Below are 23264 nucleotides of genomic sequence, written 5' to 3'. Positions count from 1 at the left end.
TTTTGTGGATTTCTGACCTGCCGCAAAATGTGGCATTGCCTGAAGCATTGCTTTTATGCTTTGATTTATAGCGACCCCACAGAGTTCTTTTTTTTCTGTACGTCTGTTTTTGATTGTTTGATGTAAAGTTTCGTATCTCACCTGCAAGCTTATCGCTTATCGTGCAAATGCGCCACATACAAAGGGTTACTACAGTATTACATGAAAGCCTCATCACATTTGCACGTGAATACAGTCATTTATGCTTGCTGTCATCAGCATTTTTTTTGGGCAGGGTATATAAAAGAATATTCTATGCATAAGTTTAATGAAGGTTGATCCAAATTAAATGAGTCTTTTTTTTTTCTCAACGGAAAACAGAAAAAGGTATACATCCGGACATTTGATGTGGAAATAATGCGAAGCATATTAAAGAAAAACGAAGAAAAAAGAAAAAAGGTAGCTAGATTGTGATCATACGTCATAGCTGTCAGGTAAAGGTTTGCGTTTTGTCTTGCTGGCATTATCTGTACGCGCTGGTTCAGGTTCCATCTCTGAAAAATCAATAACGTGGCCATCAGAGGCAATCTTAAAATCAAACAAGTAGTCTTCCGAGGGCAAGGTATGAACAGTATTCCTCAACCGGCGTGGCTTCATGTTGCGAAACGAAAATGACGGTTTCTTGATGCTCTTTTTCGTCTTCGAACGCGGTTTTTCGTTTTGTAGTACAATAATATTGGACCGATTAGGCATTCCTTGAGGTGGCATGGGTGGCATCATACCCGGAGCGTTGCCGTTTCCGTTGAATTGAGCAGGCATCATGGGTGGAGGAGGCGCAGGCATAGCCCCCGCAGCGGCCGCCATGGCAGGGTCTCCCATGCGAGCTGCGGTAAACCGAACAGCACCCTTTTTGTGACTGAAAGAATAGATACAGGCAGCCCAATATACCTACGTAATCAACACGCAATGGAAATAAGATTATTGTCCTATCACAGCCATCATTATCCTACTTACATAAAGTACCATCATTAAAATAATGGCCATAAAACTGAATTTCAGTTCATCCTGCCAAAGTTTATCGCAGTTATAAAAATCGCCGCCTTGGTAATCGAAATTCGTGGAATCGGTACTGTTCGGCAGTAAATGCTGAAGATGGTTGGAAGAGGCCGAAATACACCAATCTTGAAAATCGTTGCGTACAGTGATGAAAAGAATCACGTTGACTAGACCGTCGACAAGGACAAGGAAAATAGACACCCATACTGCATGTGAAAACCTTCGTACCACTTCCCATCGGTCCTGTATTAAAGTGAGCCGATAAATTATCATGCACAAAAACCGTTGCGGTAACCAAAAAATTGCTCACCATAAATAAGGCAAAGAGTCCGCCCAAGGAGACCAGAGTAAGAATGAGATTGGCGACACCAAATACCAGTACGGGCTCTCGTGGCATGTAAGAAAAGAAAGCTAAAGTAATGCTTAGGTTAGTGACAATGTTTTAAAGGACGTCATAACGTGTGCTTACGGCTTTGATCTTGGAAAGATATGATGGCAAAGTACAGCGAGAGAGCCTATCACATTTCATGAATAACGGTCGGATGTTTTGCGCACTGAGTTTCCAGCAAAAGATATGCTTACCGCCCAAATAATGCAGCTAAACACGGCGCCCACCCGAAGATGGATACATCCACAGCATTTACGCAGAGCTTGGTTGCTGGTGTGAACGTATCTGTTTTTAATTTGTGGCTTCAGAAGGTTGAAATCCATATCCATGGCGAGCAAAAAGAGATGAAAATAATTTGAGCCAAAATCCGATAAGATATAGCTGCAAAGTTGTAAAAGGCAAATGTTATTCTGAGGAGTTTCCATATTCCATATTTGGAAAGATGTAGCGACAATGTTTCCGGGAAACCTGCCCAAAACCAACTCACATTTATGGTAAGTATCGAAATCATCGATAAAATGTATATACAATTATTTTATGAGTTTCTACAGATGCGATTTTGGCAGTATTTGCTTGCCGTATTAGCTGTTGTTGTCTCAAATGTGACACGGCCGGGTATGTCAGGTTGCGATAATAGCCATTCGCCCAAAAGTTTTTTGTAACAGCCCTCATCATCATCCCTCGTCGAATAAGCTTTTCTATCGGCGAAATAGCTTTTTGCCCACCGTCGATGACACGGTCTGACTCTGTTTATATCTTCGGTGTGCTTCCCGAAGATGCTCCGGTCGGATGGCACCCGTATCTCCCAACTCTTCCATAACCTCACGTGCTGAAAAAAATGGACGCATTAAATTCGCTGTCCCAAAATAATCAAGCTGAATCCTACCTTTTTCAATAATTTCGCCAACGTATACTTTTGAGAAACCAGCTACAACAAATGCCATCGTCTGTGAACATTGCTGGTTCAGTACCTGACTTACAAGCTACCATAACAATCATTTAGAAGCCGGAGTTTTTGAAATATATGTGATCGCCCTTCTTACTCTTTTCACGTTGGTTCGATTCAATGCCGAACGACGATATCCTTCGTACCGTTGAAGCTGATCATCGGTGAAATTTTCTAGTAGCAGCCTAACAAAAAAAGTTGTTTTAGTTTTCATGAGCGAGTCTCGTTTCTCTTGCTGATAACGAATGCTTACTTCATATCTTCTTTTGCTTTTTCCATCTGTGCCTGCATATGCGCATCCATATCCATGACCAAGTCTTCCTTGTTTTCATCATCGTCTTCGTTATCTTCCTGTTGTTGTTGCTGTTGACTCGTTTCGGCCTCGTTCGGCGTTTGTTGTTCTTGTTCCTCATCAGCTACTGTATTCGGCACGCTACCTTCACGATCAGTTTCCACCGAGCCTTGGCGCGATGATGCTGCCGTACCGCCACTGGATCGTCTTTGTGCCCAGTTATTGATGCTTGTATTGGAAGCGGTGCGACGAATAGCTGCTGCCGCGGCGGCGGCGGTGGTCATGGGCCGTCCGTGAGATGGACTGCTGGACAATAACCCGTGCGATGACAACGAATGGGAGAGACTGCTAGATGATCCCTTCTTTGGCGGAGGAGGAGACGCTGCTTGTGAAGTTGATTTCCGTTTCATGGGCATGATGAATTAGATTTGTAATGGGTGAAATCGCCACAGGCACATAAACGCATATAATCTATTCACTCGAAGCGTCGCCGATGACGTGCTTGGAAATTTTTGCTGAATGGCAGCGTGACGTCAAATTGGCAAGTCCGACTTTAGAAAACCCTCAAAAATTTTTGCTCAGGCCTTTTTTTTTTCTGTGCCGTGACCGAATTTAGGCAGTGCTTTAACTTTTGGGTGCTGTACTTTTATTGTATGTCTGAGTGAGTGTGTGTTGCACTCCTTCGTTTATATTTGGTTTCCCTTTTCTGTTAGCAACTTTTAATTCCTACATGGATTCTTCAACCTCCACCATTTACGTCGGCAACCTTGATCAGAGGTAAAAATTCGATAAACATGAAGCTTCATCCAATGTCACAAAATCTGAAAAAAGCTCATCGAAATGCTTCATTTAGGGTCACCGATGCCATGCTCCAAGAAATTTTTGCCACCGTCGGCCCTGTTGTGAGCGTCAAAATCGTTTCAGTAAGTTTGGCAAATAGACACACAGTAGAAAAAGAAAAAAAAAAAGAAAACCTTAATTTAAGTAGAATTGACAATAACACGTTCCATTTAGGCTAGACGTCAAGGCTCTTATTCCTATGTACGAGTTTATTTTTTCCCATCTATGATGAACGTGTCTTATTAATCTTGAACTACAGGGCGGTGTCAACTATGGTTTCGTCGATTATGCCGATCCTCGTGTGGCAGAACAGGCCCTCATGGCCATGAATGGTCGCAAAATTTTCAACTATGTAAGCCTCTGTCTTTGACGTGTGAAATTTTCTCCCCCTCGTTGGCCGGGCAACACTGACCAGCAACACAACAGGAAATCAAGGTCAACTGGGCTCAGCAAGGCGGACCTGTAAAGGAGAACACCGCCGACCATTTCCACGTATTCGTTGGCGACTTGGCACCTGAAATCACAAACGAAATGCTCCAAAAAGCCTTTGCTGGTTTTGGTACCTTGTCGTGCGTATCTTTTTTTGGATGAAAGACCCTTCTCCCTTGGCATAAACAACGCTGTTAACACGCTTTTTTTTTTTTTTTTTTTTTTTTTTTTTTTTTGATAGTGATGCTCATGTGATGTGGGACAGCGTATCTGGCAAATCGAGAGGATTTGGATTTGTTGCTTTCAGAGACAAAGCCGACGCGGAGCAAGCCATTGCTACCATGAATGGTGAATGGCTTGGATCGCGCGCTATTCGTTGCAATTGGGCCACCCAGAAAGGTGAGAAAAACATATTGAAAAGAGAAAGAGAGGGACAAGTGATTTTGATATATGGATCATTGTTATGATTAGGTCAAACCGCTACTCCTCCACCCCAACCTGGTCAGCAGTTACCCTATGAAGTGGCAGTTCATCAAACCCCTGCCTATGTAACGAGCGTTTATGTCGGCAACCTTCCTCCTACCGCCACGCGTAAGTTTCGATGAAAAAAGTGTGTCGAGGGTTCATTTCATCTTATATATAATTTCGTAGAAAACGATATTATGGCTCCTTTCCAAAGATTTGGCTTTGTTCAAGAAGTGAAGCTGCAAGTGGATCGTGGTTTTGCCTTTGTCAAGTAAGTACCCTATCATTTACCCGCTACAAACAACAGCGACACTCACATAAACACTTGTGTTTTGCTAGGATGGATACGCATGAAAACGCAGCCAATGCCATTGTTCAATTGCAAAATATGGATGTTCATGGACGACCTGCAAAGGTAAGCAGGACAGTAGACAAAGGACGTGATGAAGTATAAAAAATTGACCCGGACCGGTTTTTTTCTAGCTTTCGTGGGGTAAAGATCGTCCTCCGGCCGGATGGCACTCATATCCTCAACAGCACTGGAACAACGGACATCAATTGTATGCTGGTCGCGTCAATAACCGCCATGACGATTCCCGATCCCAGTTAACGAACGGAAGTCCCTTCATGTCAGCTGCTCCCAACTCTTTGGCTAGTCTTGATCCTCACGCCGGAGGCACCCAAGCTGCGCAGTGGGGTCAACAACAACCGCTTTACGATCAATATCATGCTGGTGCATCCAACGTCTAATATCTAGGGAGATCATTTCGTTCTGTTATTGTTTTGTTTGATTTCGATCCAGTTTTTATATTTAATGTTGATGGTATTTAAGCCTTTCGAAGCAATAGGTTGATAAAGTATATGTTTGCACCATTGACCTTTTTTTTTTCTTTTTTCTTTCATTTCAAAATGGGATGGCGTGAAATAGGTGGACGCTTTTAAAAAAAGAAAAGGTATATGTACGTTTGGTTTCCTTGGAACAGCCACTTTTCGATGTGAGATAAAAAAAAAAAGCTAATGATAAAAGCAAGAGTTGACGCTATGCGGGACCGTTTCAAGATTCAATTATGCCGCCCAAGGAGCTCCCCAGGTGACTGCACTTCCGATTTTTGGGCGAGTAAGGAGGGAAAAGCGAACCACAGAATTCCTGCTGCTGGCCTCGGAATCCCTCTTCTTTTTTGTTCGAAACAGTTATGAATTCATTACACCAAGTGGATGAACTCGTCAAAGAATATCTTCTAGTAAGCCTCTCCGCTTCTTCTTGTCGCCTCTATGACCGTGGCAGCATGCTCCAACTACCTGTAGTTTAGAGGCTTTACCAACACCTTTCGAACGCTGGAGTCCGAAAGCCGGCAGGACAAAGATAAAGGTTTCCAGGTACGAGGAGAACGCCACTTTGGTTCTTGCTTCTTTTCTTTGCCACTCAAAATTTGTCCGAGAAGATTGATAAAATAATCGAAGAACTGCTGGGATGCATTGTCAACGGAGATGTCCAGAATCTCATCGATTATTACCGCTACCTCGATTTACGCTTCTTTTCTCGTCTCGACAGTCGCTTCCAGCGTACCGTCAAAAAGTTTGAACTTTGTCTTTTACGACATTACCTGATTCATGGCAAGTCGTTTGCGCTTTCATAACACTTGTCGCCTGGCTCTAACGACCAATAGCTATCCAACATAAACGACGTGACAAGGTTATCGAGTTCTTTGACGTTTACGGTGCCGAGTTGCATGGGAAACCAGAGTGGTCGCAATGGTTCGGTAAGCAAGGCAACCGTTGAAGAAAGCAAAAAAATAGGACTGATATAAAGCCGCACTCTAGCCTTACCGTATGTGAAGCAACCAGCGACCGATCCTCAGTTCGAAATGTATTTCTCCAAACAATGGGTTGACAACTATACAATTTCGCTGCACAATTTTTTAGCCACGACATTCCAGAATATGCGTAAGGCGACATGTACGACTGGGATGCGCGTCGTGTGCAAAATCACTGATCCACAGGAAAAAAAAAATAGCCTTACCAAGCTTACTATTGTTTAATATTGATCGTCTCCAGCGAAAAGCGCAACAAGCCGAAATTGAGACACTCAAAACCACGATTGATTCCCTAAAAGCATCTATACAAGCACGTGAAAATGAAATCGCGAAATTAAAGCACGAACTCATAGAAACAAGAAAGGAAGTGACCGACGGTATCAGTCTCATTCGACAGCGAGCCGCTTCCATGACGCTTGAGCCGAAAAACGGGGCGAAAACCAAAGCTGTGGTGGAAAAATCGGAGGATCCGAATGCATCGTCCGAAAACGTAACCTTGGAGAAAGCACAGCAGCTTAGCGTGGATGAACCTTTTGTTGTCGTCAGTCAGGTAATGTCCGGAATCCCGATAGTTTGTTGGATGGTGATGGAGTGGTGACAATTGGTATTGAACAGGAAGAATTCTCGGAGCATGCGTCTGCTATCACTCATGCCAAGTTTTCCACCCGAGGAAACTTGATTGCCAGCTGTGACATGGACAACATTGTGCGGTAGGTGAACAACAACATCGGAAAGGGGCATACAGGAACATTCATTTACCATTACACAGTATATGGAGTTACAAGGGCCAGTCGTTCAATCCAATGAAAATTAGCAATAATACGTCTAATATTTTGTCCATGGAATGGGATGCACGATCCGACCGCTTCGTAAGTCATGGATCAGTTGATAAAAATCATAATCATGTAGCATAGAATAACCGCTGGTGAATGTTCTAGCTTTTCCTTGGAACGGATACCGGCTTCATCAGAGCCTATAATCTGGAGCAAAAATCGGTGGTACAAGAACTTGCCATGAATGAGAAATACCCATGGTCAGTTATTTTGTTTGTGATCCAGCCACCTACTGTGAATTTCTAACATGAGCTATAGGATCACACAGTTGACCTACAGTCCTGTCGAGCCCATTCTAATTTGCGCAGGTTCCAGCAGTCGAATGTCGACCGACAATGGCAAAAGATACGGTGCTCTGGTGGCATGGAATTTGAAATCTATGTGTGCAACAGTAAGTACAACGAGTTTGAGTGGCTAAAAACATCGCTTATTGAGGATAATGTTTTTATGTAGGGTACTTTTAAATTGGATGCCGAAGATAGCTGTACGGATATCAATACGATCAAGCTCAATCACAATGGACAAATGCTGGTGGCTGGCGATCAAAGCGGTTTAATACGCATTTTTGGTAAGATGAAACCTGATGAAAACACTTCATCTCGAACTCCGTCAAACACTGAAGTTTTGTACAAGATATACGCACCATGAAATCCATCATGGAGTGGACAACAGGGTCCAGCCAGCCTCCATGCATGGCCCAATTCAGTTTTGATGAAAACTCTATTTTCACCGTCGACCATGGTGGACAGGTAAACAACAGAGAGCTGAACTGAAATCCAGTTTTCAATACAATTAATCATGCTTGCTTGATAAAGATGGCGCAATGGTCCATGCACAAACCCGGTGTGAATCTCAACAGTATTCGTCTCGAAGGCTTCCCACCGCCACCTCCATTTTCGCCACCCAAACCATTCAGTTCACCTAAACCACCTTCTCCTTCCGAGCCACCTCGCCCAACCTCTAACCCATCTACTTCCTCCCTTTCCAAATTATCCATCTCATCAGGACGATCCGGTCGATTCTCCAGCATTGCTATCAATGACAATGTCACCCAGTCTCTTTTGTCCATGGCAGCAAGAGCTCAGTTAGTGGCTTTCAGCGCCGACACTGAGTACATTTTTTGCGCAGCTACAGTACCCGATTCACCGGCCTCCGTCTCTTCCTCGTCTTCTGTGGTTACCGATCCCACAGTATCCGAAAGCGTCAACAACAACAACCGTGCAACCCATGGAACTATATACCATATCCCGAATGAAAAACCCGCCCTGAAACTAGTTCAACAGCCATTCTATCAAAGAATCACCGCCGTGGATTGGACCACTTCATCCAATGCCTGCCTGGTGGGCAGTATTGACGGAAGTGTCAAGGTCACCAGCCTTATCAAAATATGATAGATTCCGTCATTTTGAAAATAATTTGATTGCACTTTTTTTTTTGCAGCTTCTTGATCCTTCGAATACCATTTTTTCATTTGGATGCTTTTTTCAACTTGGTTTGTTAAAAAAAGCCCAAGACAATAACTGTGCAATGTTGATTAGTGGCTAGTTAATGGATATCCTGTTTTTTACTCGCGACATTTATGCTCATCTTGCAAAGGGGAACGGTCCTTCGTTACTGCGCGAACATCCAGATCAATGGCAATCCTTGTCCAGTATTAATCGAGTTCTGACGGGGGACCATTGGTCCATTGGAAGAAGGGGACGTGGTAGTCCCGATCAAGAATGACCAATAGAAATTAAGAACCAATCAATGTCACAAAACTTTCACTCCGCCCACGGTCGGATACAATATAACTCCAAACCGCAGTTTGTTTTTTCTTCCCGTTGTCGTTCATTCCTTCAAGAAGCAGTTAATCACCATGTTCCAGCGTCTTGTGAACTTTTGGCTTTCTTCCTTTGTCACTGAAAGATTATTGGCCAGTCCGTTGTTCCACCGCATGGCACAGAAAACTCATCAGCATGTGTCGTCCATTACCGATAAAGGTAAATTGTTGAAAAACATGAACAAAAAAAAACCTGGGGTCGGACTGCTCATTGTCAATAAATTTATTATAGGCACCAAAACCGGCAGTGAATTCATCAAGGCCTTCAAGGAAAACTTGGAAAAGGAGAGCAAGAATGTCCGTATGAAGTGATGCTGCTTCCATTCACAATCACCACTTGCATAGTCATATTTCCAGTCTAATCCCCAATTCCCGCCTAAATACATCTTTTATTTTTTGATCTTTCCACCAATAGAGGTCTAAAATGCAGCGAAACATTTATCTCTGTGAAAAATTTGATCAGCTTTTCACCCATTGTGGAAAAAAACCTGGTTTCTTTTTTTTTCAGAGAGGCAGGTGGTTCCCAAAATGACGTAATTTGATAGGCCACTCAAGGCATGATCTTTCCTTTTTCCACAAAAGTCTTGTTTTTAACCCTCTTCAAGTCGTTATTATGAAATCAGCGACGGATTCGAACGGAGAAGCGTCTTCTTCACGAGCGAATATGGAACCGTCGTCGTCCGAGCGACAGCCACTGTTATCCCGGTCGTCGAAGCAACGGAGAAACAAATACCCTGTTGACAATGAGAACTCTCACCATGGATCTTCCACTTTGGCTGATCCCGATGCGTCTTTGGACAACCATCTCTCAGATTACTGTCGACTTCGCTTTTGTCTCGTCTTTATTATCCTTGTAGGACTGTGCTTCCTATTTGCGATAGTTCTGTTGCTGTCCGCCCCTGGATTCGCTCAACGATCGTTCGACAATGATGTGCAACTTTCATTCCAGCAAGCCAATATCATTAACATAACGGAGCAAGATGATACCAACATTATTACAATGCATGTCACAGGCGATCTGTATCTTAGGGATACCGCTTACTACCTGAAAAACAAGGCCAACTGGCTTTTCGGTGACGTTGGTATACATAATTCGACGTTGGAAGTCTATCATGAATCCAAGGGCGCCAAAAAAGATCAAGTGTATGGACCGATGGGTGTTATCCACTTACCACCCTTATCACTCAGTCGAGAAGCCGAGAAAACAGAGTTTGATTTTGTGACACGTTTCGTCGTGGATGATGTCGACGCTCTGACCGCCTTTTGCAAAGATGCAGTGAAAGCCAAGACGGTCTCTTGGCGAGTCATGGGCCCGATGAAATTAAGCATGGGATGGCTTCCTTTTGATACCAAGTTCAATCTCGATAAAATGATTGCGTTGGACGGTAAGTCAATGGCATGGGCTCCCTCCTTTGCAAGTGAATTGATGTACCGATTTTTCTCCTACTAGGTATGAATGGCTTAAAGACAGCCGAGCTCAAGTCAGTCAATTTTCCAGGCCCTCATCGTCTTGGTGGCATTGCATTAACGGGTGCTGTCGGCATCTATAATCCATCCGCTATGCTTGGACTCAGCATCGGCGATGTCGATTTTGCCATTTTTTTGCCAGCGAAAACGGAGGATCAAAACGATACGCTGATCGGTGTGGTGCGAGCTCACGAGGCCAAATTGATGAGCCAACGCATGAATTACTTTAATATATCAGGTCGATCCTTTTTATTGGATGAAGATGACCCGTGGACGCAAAAACAGATGGGCGATTTCTTGACGGCTTACCTTCACGGAAACAGCTCAGTCATTCGTGTGCAAGGCAGTCCCTATGGTCCCGACGATGAACTCGGTAAACGGAAACTGTCCAGCGTACCTGAATGGTTGCGTAAAGCGCTCGCGTCGATTGCTATTGATATTCCATTTCCTGGCACCAATCACACGGATCTGATTCAGTCGCTGGAACTGGAAAATATCAAAATGGATTTCTCACGGTCAGGCAACCCACTTATTTCGGGTGATGCGGTGGCCATGCTGAAAAAGCCCGAGGAAATGCAATTCCCAATGGATGTCACCCAAATTCATCCAACCGTTTTTATCTATCTGCGCCCTGATTCGGAAAAACCATTTGCACGACTGGCTCCCGAAGATCCGTCTCCGGCCACGACACTGGATGGAGATAGTGCGGATAATGATCTCCCGTGCGGTACCATGAAGGTCATTTCCAAAGTTCACCGGGCTCCCTTCAAAGTCGAACCGGGTGGCGAGAAGGAATTCGAGCAGTTCTTACACAAAGTGTTTTACGGCACGCGTGCCAAGGTTTACATACGAGGGGTCAGCGACGCGTCTGTGGACAGTGCTTTCGGTCATTTAGTTATCAAGGACCTCGAGTTCAACGGCACCATTGATACGAAAGGTATCTGATCTTGATTTGATGTTTAAAAAAAAAATAGACGGATCATGATCCTCGAAAAAATGTGTCTGTTGGCCACTAAAAGAGAGATGGAATATCAATAACACTTGTCTCTTTTTTTTTCAAGGCATGGAAGGAATGGTTGATCCTCCACCTGCTGTATCATCTATGGAAATAATTAAAGGATATCCTGACGCTCTACATGTACAAACGCAGTTGATGATTGAGAGCCCAGCGGATGTCAACATCAACCTGGGTGCTTTAAACATTTTATTGCTTTATAAGAATGAACCAATCGGAAATGGTTCAATCGCGGAATTTAAGCTTGCACCTGGCCGCCAAAATCGTCTTACTTGCTCCGTTTGGTTACACGGTGATGACCCGCACTCGCGAATGAACGTTGTCGATTTCGTCGGACAATACCTTGGCAGTAAGTGGCCATATCAGATCCAATCTGTCGAGAATTCATCCATGTCTGAACCTTTTGTTTTTTAGATGATGGCAATACGAGCTTAACTATTTCAGGTGATCATCCCAATGCCACGCAAGCTCCCCTGCTGCGAGCTTTTTTCAAACAGTTGAGATTTGTGGTGCAGCCGCCACCTTTCCATGAAAGTCCCTTGCTGAAGAACGTCCAGATGAACATTTTATCATCGACCACCGTGATGTATCTACAGAACCCCTTCAACGGTGTGCAGCTGGAAATCGTCAAGCTGAATGCGTCAGCAAGTTACGGTATCCATGAAATTGGCACGGTCAAAGCGAACTTTGCCGACAAGGGCGAAGGTTGGGACGGACCGATCGTTTTGCCACCCCCTTCCTGTGAAAACAGTAACTGCACCGAAGTGGTGATTGAAACGCCAAAGATTCCTGTCGTCACGAAGAAACTCGGCATGGACGCGATTAAGAAAGCCCTGAACGGAGAGATCACCGTCTCTGTCGATAGCAATGTGACCGTTAATGTGGACGCCTTTGTACTGCAAGATCTGAAATACAAGCGCGACAACATCACAGCCAAAGTCAGAAAGGGCTTCTAATATACCCTACTTGTATATTTCTCTGAATTCCACAGCATGCTTCTTTGTAATTTTCAGCTGTATCTCTTTGTCTATAAAATCGCTTTATAATGTGTTCCTCATACTTTAGTGCAAACGGGTAATCCGATAATATATTCTTGACAGCATGTGCTGTGTCGCCATACTGTGGCCATCGTTGATGATCAAATTATTAAAGGGAATTGGCAAAGGTCTCAGAGCAGTGTCTACTGCCCTGTCAGATCAGTTGATGCTACGCGTTACAATATTTTGGTTCAGTTGTTATCCAAGGCTGAGATCTACGCTATATACGTGAAGTTCTCCATAGAGCGATGCTCATATCTCTAAAACTATAGCCCATTAATATCCAGTAAATTACATTGCTAATATGAAATCCTTTAAGGTAGTGTTTTTGATGCCAATCACTCAGCAGCTGTTAAGACTAATACTGGTTTTGACTGTATTTTTGGGTCTCATTATGATGGACATTGGATTCAATGTAGAGGATTCCACCTGTTAGCAGTGGCATTCATCCCTAATGCATCATGCAAGCACGCTTTTATTGGGCGAGAGACTTGCAGGTTCATATCTTTTTCATCAAGCTGCTAATCTGACGAATACACAATATCATGGCTTGTGTGTATCGCAGAGATTAGGACATTCTTGGATCCTTAATCTATCAATATATAACATCAGGAGATTACGAAATATCTGGCCTCTCTAATTTACTAATGATAATACAGTACATGATGGATTATATGATGAATCATGGCCTTTCACATAAACATCCATACTAAAAATACAAAGTCGATTCACATTATTAATTGCAAGCAGCAAAATGCTTATAATAAAGTTGTTGTATGCGTGCCAACTTTTTTTTTATCAGACATTCTACACCTTCTTTAAGCACAGTGCGTTTTTTTTTTTTCGGTTTGATATGGAATCAAGGGAAAAGTGATACATAATCTGACGGACATTGTAGAACATGATCTTCCAAAAGATGCATAGCTTACTGCTTTTATCAGGCTAGTGAAAAAAAAAGGGTTTTCTTTCGTTTCTCTGGACATGATCTGGCAACGACTCGTTTCTGACTCTTCTTTTGCTTGCCCATTACACACGCTTTTTCTTGTGGTGTGCCACCGATCATGATCGCACTTGATCGCTTGCAAATAATGAATGGCATCAAATACATCAGAAAAAATGTGTAACCGTCACTGATCTGTCAGATTACTTTTTCCGGAATCAAAGCTGAAAATGGGACGATGGGTAAATCATCTTAATAAGTTTAAATTGCTTTCCCTACAAGATGATAGTAGGATACGGACCGTGATTTGTGGCCCAAGGTGGATTCAGGAGCTGAGGTGGATCGGGGATTCCATATTTCCACCGCGATTTCCGCGAAAAAAAAAAAAAGCAAATGGATCTAAGGTTGAGTTTCTGCAAGTTTGTGCAACCGTAAAATTTTAATTTGTTTCGCGCTAGAACTTCACGATTTCATTCATCCATGTGAAAGGTGACAAGGAAATGAAAAACTCAATAGCACTATGGTATGTTCGTGGCACATTGAGTGAGTTCTCAGCAACTGGGACGCGTGCTCAGTTTCTGCAAATGAACCTTTTTCTAGTTACCTATGCGTACTAACCGACTCGATTCCCTCTCGATCTGGGTTTTTCTCCTGTTTTGTCCTTATTGTTATTATTCTATTTTTATTCCTCCTGAGATTTTCATTATGTTCTGTTTTTTTTTTTCCTCTTCTTCTTCTTATTTATCTATTCCTTTCCTTTATCTGAGATCATGCGCTTGAAGCAGATTTCCTTCCTTTGGCTCAGCGTTCTGATCTGCTTATTGTTCGCAACTCAAGCGCAAGCTGGTTTTTTGGATTGGTTAACCGGCGGTAAAGATGAACCTTCCTCTACATCATCCGAGCCTTCCCCTTCCTCCAGCTCTGCGGAACAAAGTACGCAACATTCATCGGTCCCAGTCCCCACCTCCAGCGACGACGTGCCTAAACCTACCAGTTCATCGGCTTTACCACCTAAAACTTCTTCGAGCAGCCCTCAATTACCTCCCTCCACTCCAGCTTCGTCCATCGTCGCTTCTTCTTCCCATCCTGTGTCTTCGCGTCCTCCCAAAGAATCGGTTCACTCTAGTTCCGCCATCTCCTCTTCGGCTAAACCTCCATCAGATAGCGTGCAGAGTAGCAATTCGCAAAGCAGCAGCTCTTCTGCCACGCCCTCTGCACAGCCAACGGATGCCAATTCCAACGATAAAGGAGGAAATAATAACACTGGTGTCATTGTTGGTTCGGTCTGTGCATTCGTAGCGGTTCTCGGAGCTGGTTTTGGTTATGCCTTCTTTTCCAAAGTTCGACGCAACAACCGTAAGAAGCGTCTCTTTACGGATCAACCCTCCAACGACTTCCCTTCGCAAAACCCATATGCCAGCACCGTGGATTACGAAAATCGACCTTCACCGGCCATGACCGCAGCGGCTATCGCCGCAGCTGACAGTATTCACGCTAGCAAACACCAAGGATGGGAACATGAACAACCTCCTCCACCACCTATGGCTCAATACGGCAACTACGGTCATGGATACATGTCACCGCAAATGCCTCCTGCGACTCGTGATGCCTACTATTCACCGCCCATGCCCGCGCAAGCATTGAGTCCAACCATGAATTATCCCGATGCGGCCATCTCGGGCGCTTACTATGCAGCTCCTCAAGGTTATCCATACTATGATCCATCCTATGTCCATTACGGCGATCCTTATGCAACTCATCCAAATATGTTGCATACTCCTAGCATCCCTGCTGTACCAGCCGATCCGATTTACTCTGCTCCTAACGCCTACGACGAACCGGAAACAGCTTCCACACAACAGAGACCTCAGAATCCGAACCATCGATAAAGAAGAGTCGTCAAGCTTCCTTCTTACAAACCTGTATACAGATATTGGTAGTATCTGTGCCATACGATTATATTTTTATCCTTAGTGTTTAAGCCGGGGTTATCATTTACACATGCTGTATATTTTACCCCATTGTCCGACCATCATCTACCGAACCGGATTAAAAAACACAGTAATCATATATAATTTATTCGTTAGCCTATTTTTTTGTATAACTTTTTTCTTTTTATGATAGATCATATGTATTTGTAGACCATAGTAAATATTTTTTTTTTTTTTTTTTTGGTTGTTCATTTGTTTTTCTTGCCGGCCTTTCGAGCACGGAATTCGGCAATATCTTTTTCGACCTCGGTCCTTACTTCCCTGTACAATTGAGGGCGATATCCGCATGCAAAGAGAAGCTCAAAAAAGACAAAGTAAGGTGCTGACACACAGGCTGTAATGGAAATTAAGAAAATCATTATCCCACGGTCCATGGTCCAGATGACATGTGGACTTTCCCTACCTTGCACAAGATTGTCCAAAACCTTTGGGCTCCTCTTTTCGGCTACGCCGTGACCCAGAAACTGGAAAATCCAAGCAGCAATGTGAATAGAGAGTGCAATCTTGATGGCTTGAGGATTGGTCTTTAAGAAATTCGTTGCATGATAGCACGCAGCAAACAAGAGTGGGGAAGCCAATGCCTGTGGTTGAGTAAAAAAAAGTGGAATTTAGTCATGGCCGTACTCAAAAATTAATCAATGGTTCAACTTGCCGCGGCAACGGGGTCAAGAATCATGTAGTAAACACTGTATAAGCACATGGTGAAGAAGCTCAAATTAGGACCAAATAGCTTGAGCCATTGCAACGAGGATGGTAATGCATTCATATCGACAAGAGGTCCCGACTTGGCTCCAAAGACAAGAGCTATGAGGACCATAAGCTTACAATATCCCGATACGAAATGTCCAAGCCGAAAACGTTACCACTCCACAGAATAATGGGGACAAAGATCATGTGTATAATGACATTGACTTTGTTGTTATGATGCGCTCCGTATATGACCAATTGCGATTTCAAATCAAAGATTCCACTGCTCATGATGGGTTCAGAGGTACTATTGGAGAAAAAAATAAGAAAAATTAAATGCCTTACACAACTCTATTCAATTGGCATTAGACAACAGTCGCACCACGTGAATTCAGTCAACACTCTTTTCCTCCTTTTGACTCAGCTTACAGTAACCCTTTTTTTCCTCTTTCGGATTTAAACTATGGTAAGTCTAATGCCAAAAAAAAGCCCAAGACAACAAGATCAAGTGTGCGAGTCATCAAAACGATACAGTTTTCTCGATTTTCACGAGAACATGGCAAAATTCGGACGTTGGATTTGCGTTGGAAGCGCATACAGCAGTACTGCCCCGATTTGTTCATTCCTGCTTACCCACATACAAGTGCCTCTGCCGGATCATCAAACTCACCATCATAATTGTATTTAAAAATGGCTATATATTATACTCTCATGTACAAGGCTCATGCTTTTCAATTGGAGGCAACGCAATGAGAAAGTGAGATAATGACCCGTAAAGCAGCTTATTGATATATTACAATCGCAAGTAACCGCCAGTTCAAAATATTCCGAGAAGGGGGGACTCCAAGAATACATATCAAAAAACCACGAAATATTATTTAATGCAAATTATCTATAAACATGAATTAAATCTTATTCAATCGACATGCTTTCTACCTGTCAAACTTGGTGGATCCAATTACTGCGTATGTTGATATGTTGTGTGTCCAAAATTTCACTCCATTCCTTTTGCAGTTGTGCAGAAATTTCAAGTCAGCTGCATCCTGCCACTGCTGATTTTAAAGTTCATGTGAAACCATGGTTGCTGTGGACCAGGTATCTTCCCGCTTGTTCTCAGAATGGGTAATTCACATTCGTTGGATCATGCCGTTGATAAGGGCATCAAGATATTCAAAGAAATCAAGCACTTGCGCGACGAGTTGAATCATTCCAGCTCGAATGATGTTGGCAGTTATCAACACCAAGACATTGGCCCTTCGTATCAACAGGTACAGGAGGAACACGACGATGACGACTATAGCCGTTTGCGAGCATTAGCTCACGAAGAAGCCTTGAAACGCAACGATTGCTACGAGAGAAGTCAAGCCGCTTACCGCGATGGCGATGGTGCCCTGGGTATGAGATGCCGGTTTTGGTGGGGTTGGTACCAATGTTTAAGAATGGACTGTTGACTGCTTTCTTCCGTTTAGCCAAGGAACTTTCTGTTCAGGGACACGAACACGATGATCGAATGAAACAGTACAACCAACAAGCGGCTGATCGAGTCTTTGAACGTAAGAAGCTTTCAGGTACCAATCTCCAACCACAAAGGCTCACCACCGTTTAGAAAAAAATCAGGATCGTCCTTCCAACGAGATCGATCTCCACGGTCTCTACGTAAGCGAGGCCTCTCAAAAAGTGGAAGAGGCAATAAGACGATGCCAAAGCGAAGGTCAAGATCATCTCGTTATCATTGTAGGCAAAGGTTTACACAGTCCTAGTAAGTGTTTGCGCCTCCTGGGCCAATGGGATCTATCAAATAATGTATCTATCATTGCTAGATCATATTGCCAAGCTGAAGCCCGCTATTATCGATCTCGTAAAGAAGTACAACGTCAATTGCCAGCCAAATATACCTAATCCTGGATGTCTCTACGTTGAATTTGGTAAAGGTACCGGTGACCTGTCGTGGCTTGATCGCTTTATCAACGGGATGGACCAAAATCGAAACAGTGACAATTGCGTCATTATGTAAAATAAATGGTATTGGTTCTTTTTTAATATCTCTTGAGAAAGCATTTACAAAACGGAAGTGGTGTCAAGTGTGTGAAGTGGAAGAGTTGAAATAGAAATAAAAATAAAGTCAAATGAACACAAACAAAACAAAAAAAAAAATAGCAGTGAAGGAGGTGGGGAATAAAGAGGGTTTACTGTTTCGATGGAAGCGCGCCCGCAGCGACCAAAGAAGCTTCCAAATCTTCCAAAAGATCCTCAACATCTTCGATGCCGATGCAAAGTCGGATCAGATCTTCAGGTAAAGCACGTTCCGCACGGATGTGAGCAGGAATGGATGCATGTGACATTCTGCAAGGCATACTGATCAATGAATTGACACAACCGAATGATACAGAGATACTCCACAATTTGGCAGCTTCCACAATACGCTCTGAAATTCCGATATCCCCTGTCTCAAAGCTGAGCACGGCTCCTGGACCTGATGCAATTTTCTTGTGAAGTTCGTACTGGGGATGTTTCTTGGATCCGGGATAATGGACTTTGAAGCCTTGTTCTTCCAAGTAGTCGGCGATACGAATAGCCGATGCCTGCTGTTTATCCATGCGAACCGCCAAAGTTTTGACACCACGAAGCAGTAACCAAGAATCAAAAGGACCCAAACCACATCCCGTAGCATTGATCACATAGTAGAGTTGCTTTTCAAAAGAAAAAAAAATAGCCTTGTTAAAAGCGAGAACTCTCTTATCCATTAACTCACTACACCTACCTCGGCAATAGCTTCATCACGCGTACCAATGACACCGGCCATCAAATCGTGATGACCCGAGAGATACTTTGTTCCGGAATGATAGGAAATATCGGCGCCGAGTTCGAGTGGACGTTGAAGGTAAGGGCTCATCATGGTATTGTCCACCACCACCAAAGCGTTGGGACACTTTTCATGAACGTAATTGGCGATCGTGGGAATATCGGCAATTTTGATCAATGGGTTGGTAGGCGTCTCCAGCAAAACCAGTTTCGTTTTGACGGGATCCAAATAAGGCAAGATAGCTTCGGCTTTGGTGGTGTCAATGTGATGGGTCTTGATGTTTTGTGATTTTGCGAGGAAAGTCAACAATCTGTTGGTACCACCATACAGATCATCACCAGCAATGATTTCTTCGCCCGCATGTACGAGACGAGTGATGACATCCAATGCACTCATACCGCTCGTCACCGCCAAAGCTCTTTTGGCCCCCATGATTTTTGCGAGATGGTTTTCTGTTGAAAGAACACCATTAGGAAAACCCCACCTCTGCGCACCTCTTTATCCTGCTGAGTGCTTGCAAAAACTTACCAAGATGGGTACGTGTTGGGTTACCACTGCGTGAATAGTCATACTCGCCACCAGCTGTGGCACTCTTTTGTTTGAAGGTAGCTGATTGGTAAATAGGAACCGATGCAGCATTGTGAGGGTCGTCATTGTTGTCGACAGTGACCACTTCAGTAGCGAAACGATAGCGTCGACCAGCGACGGAAGGCGAAGGAGAAGCAGGAAGAATATCGGTCATAACAAAATACTAGGGGCTATAAAAAACACTAATGAAACCGCTAAAGAAAAAGAGAAGAACTGAAATGGTTAATCTTAATATATCATGCCAGAAACGAAAAAAGCAGATGGAGATGCCCAAATGGAGCGATCGTTGCAACCAATCAGCAGCAAAGTAAATGATTCAATTGGTGTGACTAACCATGAAACATTCGCCGATTGAAACCATGGATGTGCATGTTTTCACAGACAGATTCGAGCAAGCTAAATTATCATTTCGTTTTTTTTCTGTGCAGCATGGTCATTTCGCTTCTTAACAAGATGTGCCATGCATGGTCTGGCTTTTTGCCGGTTTGGAGTGGATGAACTGTCATTTTGCTTTGATTTTTCCCCTTTATAAAACTTCCGACGTTTTTCACAGTCAGATACTGACTGTATCAAAATGTCAAAAGTTGGTGTTCCTGTGAAAGCGTACGTGGCTAACAACCAGTGTCTCGTCTTCTCTTCTTATTGCTGGTAGTGGATTGTAGGTCAGGCTTTGTTTTGCACCATTTAATAAGGTTTCGGTCAATAGTTTCTTTTGTGCAACTGCTTGGTTGGCCAAATAAAACGACACATTGGTGTCTTGTGCCAGGTGAACGTATTTTTGAAGTCAACAAGCGTATTTCATAGACCAGAGTCATACAGTAAAAACGCACCGCTGAACGCTTCAAACACATTGCACATTTTCTTTACAGGTTACGTCGATTGCCCTCTGAACTTGCTTCAAATGATTGGCGGACAATCAATTGCGAGAATGACAATCTGCCACCCAGATGTGATTCATTCAGATCTTTGCACTGGAAAACAGTCCGCACAGCCAGTCGGCAATTACATGGTAGATCATATTGTGTGGACTTTTTCATCATCACCAACTTTTTGTCTTCATTTGAATCCCCAAGTCGTGGCCCATCATCAAAAAATAAAGCAATTTATTGAACACCCGCGTAACCATCGTTTCAACCTTTAATTCCTCGCAGTGTCCAAGCTATCATGAAGCTTAAAGAATGAGATTAGAGGAGGTTTATAATACATAAAACATCACTGTCCCAGGCTCGTCCTAAATTCAATAATCTCATTCTCTCTTTTAAGACAAAAGAAGAGGTTCCTCGATATTTTCTGTGATTTGGCGTCATCTAGATAATTCCCTTGAATCCGGGCAAGGTTAGAAGGGGTCACGCATAACGGAACAGGCGCAATTTCTCTGAGATTCCCGTAGATCCAGTAAACTCCGGATGTGGATACATACAAGAAGTAGAAGGATTGTGAAGTTAATAATATTATGAGACAATGGTAAATGTAAAGCTTTCTTGAGCAATGTCCACCGTTAAGTCAGGTACATCTTGAAAAATGTGAGGAAATTTCCAGACTTGCAATGTAGAGAGCGGGCAACACAAGGGCGCACCTCCTAAGGTATAGGAAACTAAATTTGACATTATGTTCACCAGAGGTCCGACCGCGCCATGAGATCTCTTTGCATCTTTGATCTGAACTGTCATGGATTACTTCCTAGATCACGATCCTGAAGAATACGACCGTTCCGGCATTCTCTCTGCCTACCGACTAAACATACGCAGACATCGATGATGCAGAAATCAAAGACAAGATCAAGAAGTTGTTTTTCTTACATCACAAGGTTGTTCGCGCCACTTCAAGGCGCATACAGACTATTCAAAATCGCACTTTACAGATACGTGCAACAGGCATATAACACTTATCACCATAAATCTGACATTTGGAATAGAGTGGAAAATCTCGCATAATCCAATATGATTATCAGTTTCAGAAACAGGGACACGTTCCCGCTGAGGTATTGGAAATGGACTGGTCGCTTTGGAAGCCTCCCGATGGTGATGTAAATTATGAGAAATCACAGGGCGAAAGTATGCATGCGTCGACCTTTTTTTTTTTTTTTTGGCAAATAGGGAACGTTTTGGTAAGGCACCGATATCATATGTGACTTTTCGTGTGGGCGAGACATCTTTGAGGGCAATGACATATGGAAAGGACGATGCTGATGACATTGTGTTTATCGCAAAGAGTGGGCTCGAAATTATTACTCAAAGCATGTGGACCCTATGGCACGCGAGACAAGAGCAGGCATGTTTCCTATTATAATGAGGTCTCTCTCGTTCATGATAAAAACACGTCCAAGTTAATGGCCATCTCTGTGAACCGATCTTTACAAACACGTGGTCTACGACAATGAGTTCCATTCTCGCCCAATTCTCTTTAACCTAATCTTGGACTCTCTGCTCCTTCGTATCATTTATGATCCACCCTACGGCGCTCGCTGACGCTGGGATTACCGAATATTATGACGCGACCCATACTCACGCCGTTACTTATCTGGGCTTCCCTCTCACTACGTCTCGTGCTCAACTGTAAGTTTTTCTCGATTCCTTACTACATACAGTAAAAATGGCATGTTTACATTCTGAACGGCAACTATCTATCCGCGGCCGAGCCACAGTTCATAACACACTCATACTCTCGAAAGTCTAGCATGTGCCACGTCTGTCGGCGCTGCGCCCACTACCTTTTTTGCCCAATTGAAGTCCATCGGCGGTAAGTTCATGATGCATCGCATGTTCCCCAGGATTAAATATGAGACCTTGTGCCAACCACGGAGCTGCGGCGGCGTGGGCGTCCTGGACCCGTTACTGCAACAAGCGGCCCTGCGAATTCGCTGGCTAGAACCTCTGTTCCATCTTTTCTCCGATTCCTCGTACATCACCGCATATTTAGCCCACCACCTGCTTACCTCGACAAACATGTATACTGACCCGCGTTTTGCTTTGGTCTTCCCTGCGTTCCGACCCACTGCTCGACGAGATCCAGGCAAAACCCTCAGCCTCTTTTATCGCGCCATGAATACGCTCAATCTCAATTGGGCTGCAGCCCGCTTCTCAGCAACTACGTACCTGCATCTTCCACTGCCTCACATCTCGTCCACCAATGGCACCGCTTCTGGGGCTGGAAAAACGAGGAAGCGATTTGATTGCTTCGATGTGGCCGCACGATGATGGAGAGAAGATGATGTTCACAACTGGAAAACGTTCGAGAAGGAGTTTAAGTTGCAATTCGTTCCCAAGTCTGCAGAAGACAGTTGGTGGGACGAAATTAACAACCGAAGACAAGGTCCGGGTGAAACGATCGACGAAGTGGCCTTTCATCTGTTGGAGTTATTCCAGCTACTTGGTCTGAAGAATGACCGAATGCGCATCCATTGCTTTTTGAAAGCAATCAAGAAGGATCTGGCATATAAAAGCGGACAATGTGGAGTTCCGCAATCTTGGTCGAAAACCATAGCCATGGCGAAAAATATCGAAACGGTGGACGAACGATACAGTGACCACGATGTCTATGAAGAGACGGTGTCAAGATTATCACCACCACATTCAGATACGAAGTCATTGAATAACACGTTGAACGGGCTGGCTGAAGGCATAAAAGCCATCAAGATGCATTTAGTGAAGACCGAGGAGGGAAAACCTCTTACAAATGGAGCGCAGCCTCTTTACCGGCAATCTCTTGACCAATCCTGATCGCAAACGACTCATTGAAGCCTACCACTCGATTGATTTCGTCAATTAAACTGCACCGAATGCCGTTCCTGAGGCGTAGCAGGCTATGAATAACCCTCAAAAACGAGAAGATGCTTCCCTCAAAACCATTCAGTATCAGGTGTCGGTCATCCT

At 43.7% G+C, this 23264-nt stretch overlaps 12 protein-coding genes across 12 annotated transcripts; 8 read left to right on the top strand and 4 right to left on the bottom strand.

Annotated features, from left to right (window-relative positions):
• Window positions 1–453: 453 nt before the first annotated feature.
• On the bottom strand, window positions 454–1752 carry BYT42DRAFT_609940 (uncharacterized protein; the record flags this gene model as incomplete). Its single annotated transcript, XM_051571335.1, has 5 exons — window positions 454–927; window positions 994–1278; window positions 1346–1446; window positions 1505–1550; window positions 1618–1752. The coding sequence occupies 5 exons, from the start codon at window positions 1750–1752 to the stop codon at window positions 454–456; spliced, it is 1041 nt and encodes a 346-aa protein (XP_051428738.1).
• Window positions 1753–2121: 369 nt separating this feature from the next.
• BYT42DRAFT_609939 (hTAFII28-like protein conserved region-domain-containing protein) lies at window positions 2122–3077 on the bottom strand (the record flags this gene model as incomplete). The annotated part of the gene is made up of 4 exons (XM_051571334.1): window positions 2122–2252; window positions 2310–2406; window positions 2467–2554; window positions 2623–3077. The coding sequence occupies 4 exons, from the start codon at window positions 3075–3077 to the stop codon at window positions 2122–2124; spliced, it is 771 nt and encodes a 256-aa protein (XP_051428737.1).
• A 314-nt stretch (window positions 3078–3391) lies between these two features.
• Window positions 3392–5145, top strand: BYT42DRAFT_609938 (uncharacterized protein; the record flags this gene model as incomplete). Its single annotated transcript, XM_051571333.1, has 10 exons — window positions 3392–3438; window positions 3515–3584; window positions 3676–3702; window positions 3761–3853; window positions 3928–4070; window positions 4172–4329; window positions 4402–4521; window positions 4582–4666; window positions 4735–4810; window positions 4879–5145. 10 exons carry the CDS (start codon window positions 3392–3394, stop codon window positions 5143–5145), a joined length of 1086 nt encoding a protein of 361 aa, XP_051428736.1.
• A 443-nt stretch (window positions 5146–5588) lies between these two features.
• On the top strand, window positions 5589–7690 carry BYT42DRAFT_488489 (uncharacterized protein; the record flags this gene model as incomplete). Its single annotated transcript, XM_051563880.1, has 8 exons — window positions 5589–5636; window positions 5838–5958; window positions 6217–6339; window positions 6410–6759; window positions 6825–6919; window positions 6979–7093; window positions 7311–7433; window positions 7550–7690. 8 exons carry the CDS (start codon window positions 5589–5591, stop codon window positions 7688–7690), a joined length of 1116 nt encoding a protein of 371 aa, XP_051428735.1.
• BYT42DRAFT_34676 (uncharacterized protein) lies at window positions 7659–8666 on the top strand. The gene has a single exon (XM_051563158.1). The coding sequence runs from the start codon at window positions 7858–7860 to the stop codon at window positions 8431–8433; it is 576 nt and encodes a 191-aa protein (XP_051428734.1). The 5' UTR covers window positions 7659–7857; the 3' UTR covers window positions 8434–8666.
• A 234-nt stretch (window positions 8667–8900) lies between these two features.
• On the top strand, window positions 8901–9176 carry BYT42DRAFT_591598 (uncharacterized protein; the record flags this gene model as incomplete). Its single annotated transcript, XM_051570554.1, has 2 exons — window positions 8901–9024; window positions 9097–9176. 2 exons carry the CDS (start codon window positions 8901–8903, stop codon window positions 9174–9176), a joined length of 204 nt encoding a protein of 67 aa, XP_051428733.1.
• Window positions 9177–10616: 1440 nt separating this feature from the next.
• On the top strand, window positions 10617–12302 carry BYT42DRAFT_488593 (uncharacterized protein; the record flags this gene model as incomplete). The annotated part of the gene is made up of 3 exons (XM_051563885.1): window positions 10617–11268; window positions 11393–11695; window positions 11761–12302. The coding sequence occupies 3 exons, from the start codon at window positions 10617–10619 to the stop codon at window positions 12300–12302; spliced, it is 1497 nt and encodes a 498-aa protein (XP_051428732.1).
• A 1772-nt stretch (window positions 12303–14074) lies between these two features.
• On the top strand, window positions 14075–15496 carry BYT42DRAFT_553684 (uncharacterized protein). The gene has a single exon (XM_051566516.1). The coding sequence runs from the start codon at window positions 14094–14096 to the stop codon at window positions 15210–15212; it is 1119 nt and encodes a 372-aa protein (XP_051428731.1). The 5' UTR covers window positions 14075–14093; the 3' UTR covers window positions 15213–15496.
• Window positions 15468–16473, bottom strand: BYT42DRAFT_553682 (uncharacterized protein). Its single transcript, XM_051566515.1, has 5 exons — window positions 16431–16473; window positions 16178–16352; window positions 15967–16118; window positions 15718–15895; window positions 15468–15648 (listed from the first exon to the last, which is right to left on the bottom strand). The coding sequence occupies exons 2-5, from the start codon at window positions 16290–16292 to the stop codon at window positions 15503–15505; spliced, it is 591 nt and encodes a 196-aa protein (XP_051428730.1). The 5' UTR covers window positions 16293–16352; window positions 16431–16473; the 3' UTR covers window positions 15468–15502.
• A 452-nt stretch (window positions 16474–16925) lies between these two features.
• BYT42DRAFT_553673 (uncharacterized protein) lies at window positions 16926–18022 on the top strand. Its single transcript, XM_051566514.1, has 4 exons — window positions 16926–17396; window positions 17471–17554; window positions 17608–17760; window positions 17822–18022. The coding sequence occupies exons 1-4, from the start codon at window positions 17120–17122 to the stop codon at window positions 18013–18015; spliced, it is 708 nt and encodes a 235-aa protein (XP_051428729.1). The 5' UTR covers window positions 16926–17119; the 3' UTR covers window positions 18016–18022.
• BYT42DRAFT_553670 (cystathionine beta-lyase) lies at window positions 18023–19659 on the bottom strand. The gene is made up of 3 exons (XM_051566513.1): window positions 19333–19659; window positions 18763–19256; window positions 18023–18691 (listed from the first exon to the last, which is right to left on the bottom strand). Exons 1-3 carry the CDS (start codon window positions 19544–19546, stop codon window positions 18188–18190), a joined length of 1212 nt encoding a protein of 403 aa, XP_051428728.1. The 5' UTR covers window positions 19547–19659; the 3' UTR covers window positions 18023–18187.
• Window positions 19660–21834: 2175 nt separating this feature from the next.
• Window positions 21835–23131, top strand: BYT42DRAFT_641257 (uncharacterized protein; the record flags this gene model as incomplete). Its single annotated transcript, XM_051572547.1, has 3 exons — window positions 21835–21947; window positions 22064–22574; window positions 22632–23131. The coding sequence occupies 3 exons, from the start codon at window positions 21835–21837 to the stop codon at window positions 23109–23111; spliced, it is 1104 nt and encodes a 367-aa protein (XP_051428727.1). The 3' UTR covers window positions 23112–23131.
• Between the last annotated feature and the right edge of the window lie 133 nt (window positions 23132–23264).

The sequence above is a fragment of the Radiomyces spectabilis genome (genome assembly GCF_025331425.1).
Source record: "Radiomyces spectabilis strain NRRL 2753 chromosome Unknown BYT42scaffold_1, whole genome shotgun sequence".
Classification (NCBI taxonomy): domain Eukaryota; kingdom Fungi; phylum Mucoromycota; class Mucoromycetes; order Mucorales; family Radiomycetaceae; genus Radiomyces; species Radiomyces spectabilis.
This window is presented reverse-complemented; position numbering and strand designations above follow the sequence as displayed.

What these genes read in the sequence shown, in the direction of transcription:
- BYT42DRAFT_553684 (XM_051566516.1), top strand. Translation starts at nt 14,094, where the DNA reads ATGCGCTTGAAGCAGATTTCCTTCCTTTGGCTCAGCGTTCTGATCTGC.
- BYT42DRAFT_553670 (XM_051566513.1), bottom strand. Translation starts at nt 19,546, where the DNA reads ATGACCGATATTCTTCCTGCTTCTCCTTCGCCTTCCGTCGCTGGTCGA. An exon ending in CCCAACACGTACCCATCTTG is followed by an intron (nt 19,257 to 19,332) that starts GTAAGTTTTTGC and finishes TTCTTTCAACAG; the next exon opens with AAAACCATCTCGCAAAAATC. An exon ending in GTGATGAAGCTATTGCCGAG is followed by an intron (nt 18,692 to 18,762) that starts GTAGGTGTAGTG and finishes TCTTTTGAAAAG; the next exon opens with CAACTCTACTATGTGATCAA.
- BYT42DRAFT_553673 (XM_051566514.1), top strand. Translation starts at nt 17,120, where the DNA reads ATGGGTAATTCACATTCGTTGGATCATGCCGTTGATAAGGGCATCAAG. An exon ending in CGATGGCGATGGTGCCCTGG is followed by an intron (nt 17,397 to 17,470) that starts GTATGAGATGCC and finishes TCTTCCGTTTAG; the next exon opens with CCAAGGAACTTTCTGTTCAG. An exon ending in CAAAGGTTTACACAGTCCTA is followed by an intron (nt 17,761 to 17,821) that starts GTAAGTGTTTGC and finishes TATCATTGCTAG; the next exon opens with ATCATATTGCCAAGCTGAAG.
- BYT42DRAFT_34676 (XM_051563158.1), top strand. Translation starts at nt 7,858, where the DNA reads ATGGCGCAATGGTCCATGCACAAACCCGGTGTGAATCTCAACAGTATT.
- BYT42DRAFT_553682 (XM_051566515.1), bottom strand. Translation starts at nt 16,292, where the DNA reads ATGAGCAGTGGAATCTTTGATTTGAAATCGCAATTGGTCATATACGGA. An exon ending in CCCCATTATTCTGTGGAGTG is followed by an intron (nt 16,119 to 16,177) that starts GTAACGTTTTCG and finishes TGGTCCTCATAG; the next exon opens with CTCTTGTCTTTGGAGCCAAG. An exon ending in TTTGGACAATCTTGTGCAAG is followed by an intron (nt 15,649 to 15,717) that starts GTAGGGAAAGTC and finishes TTTCCATTACAG; the next exon opens with CCTGTGTGTCAGCACCTTAC.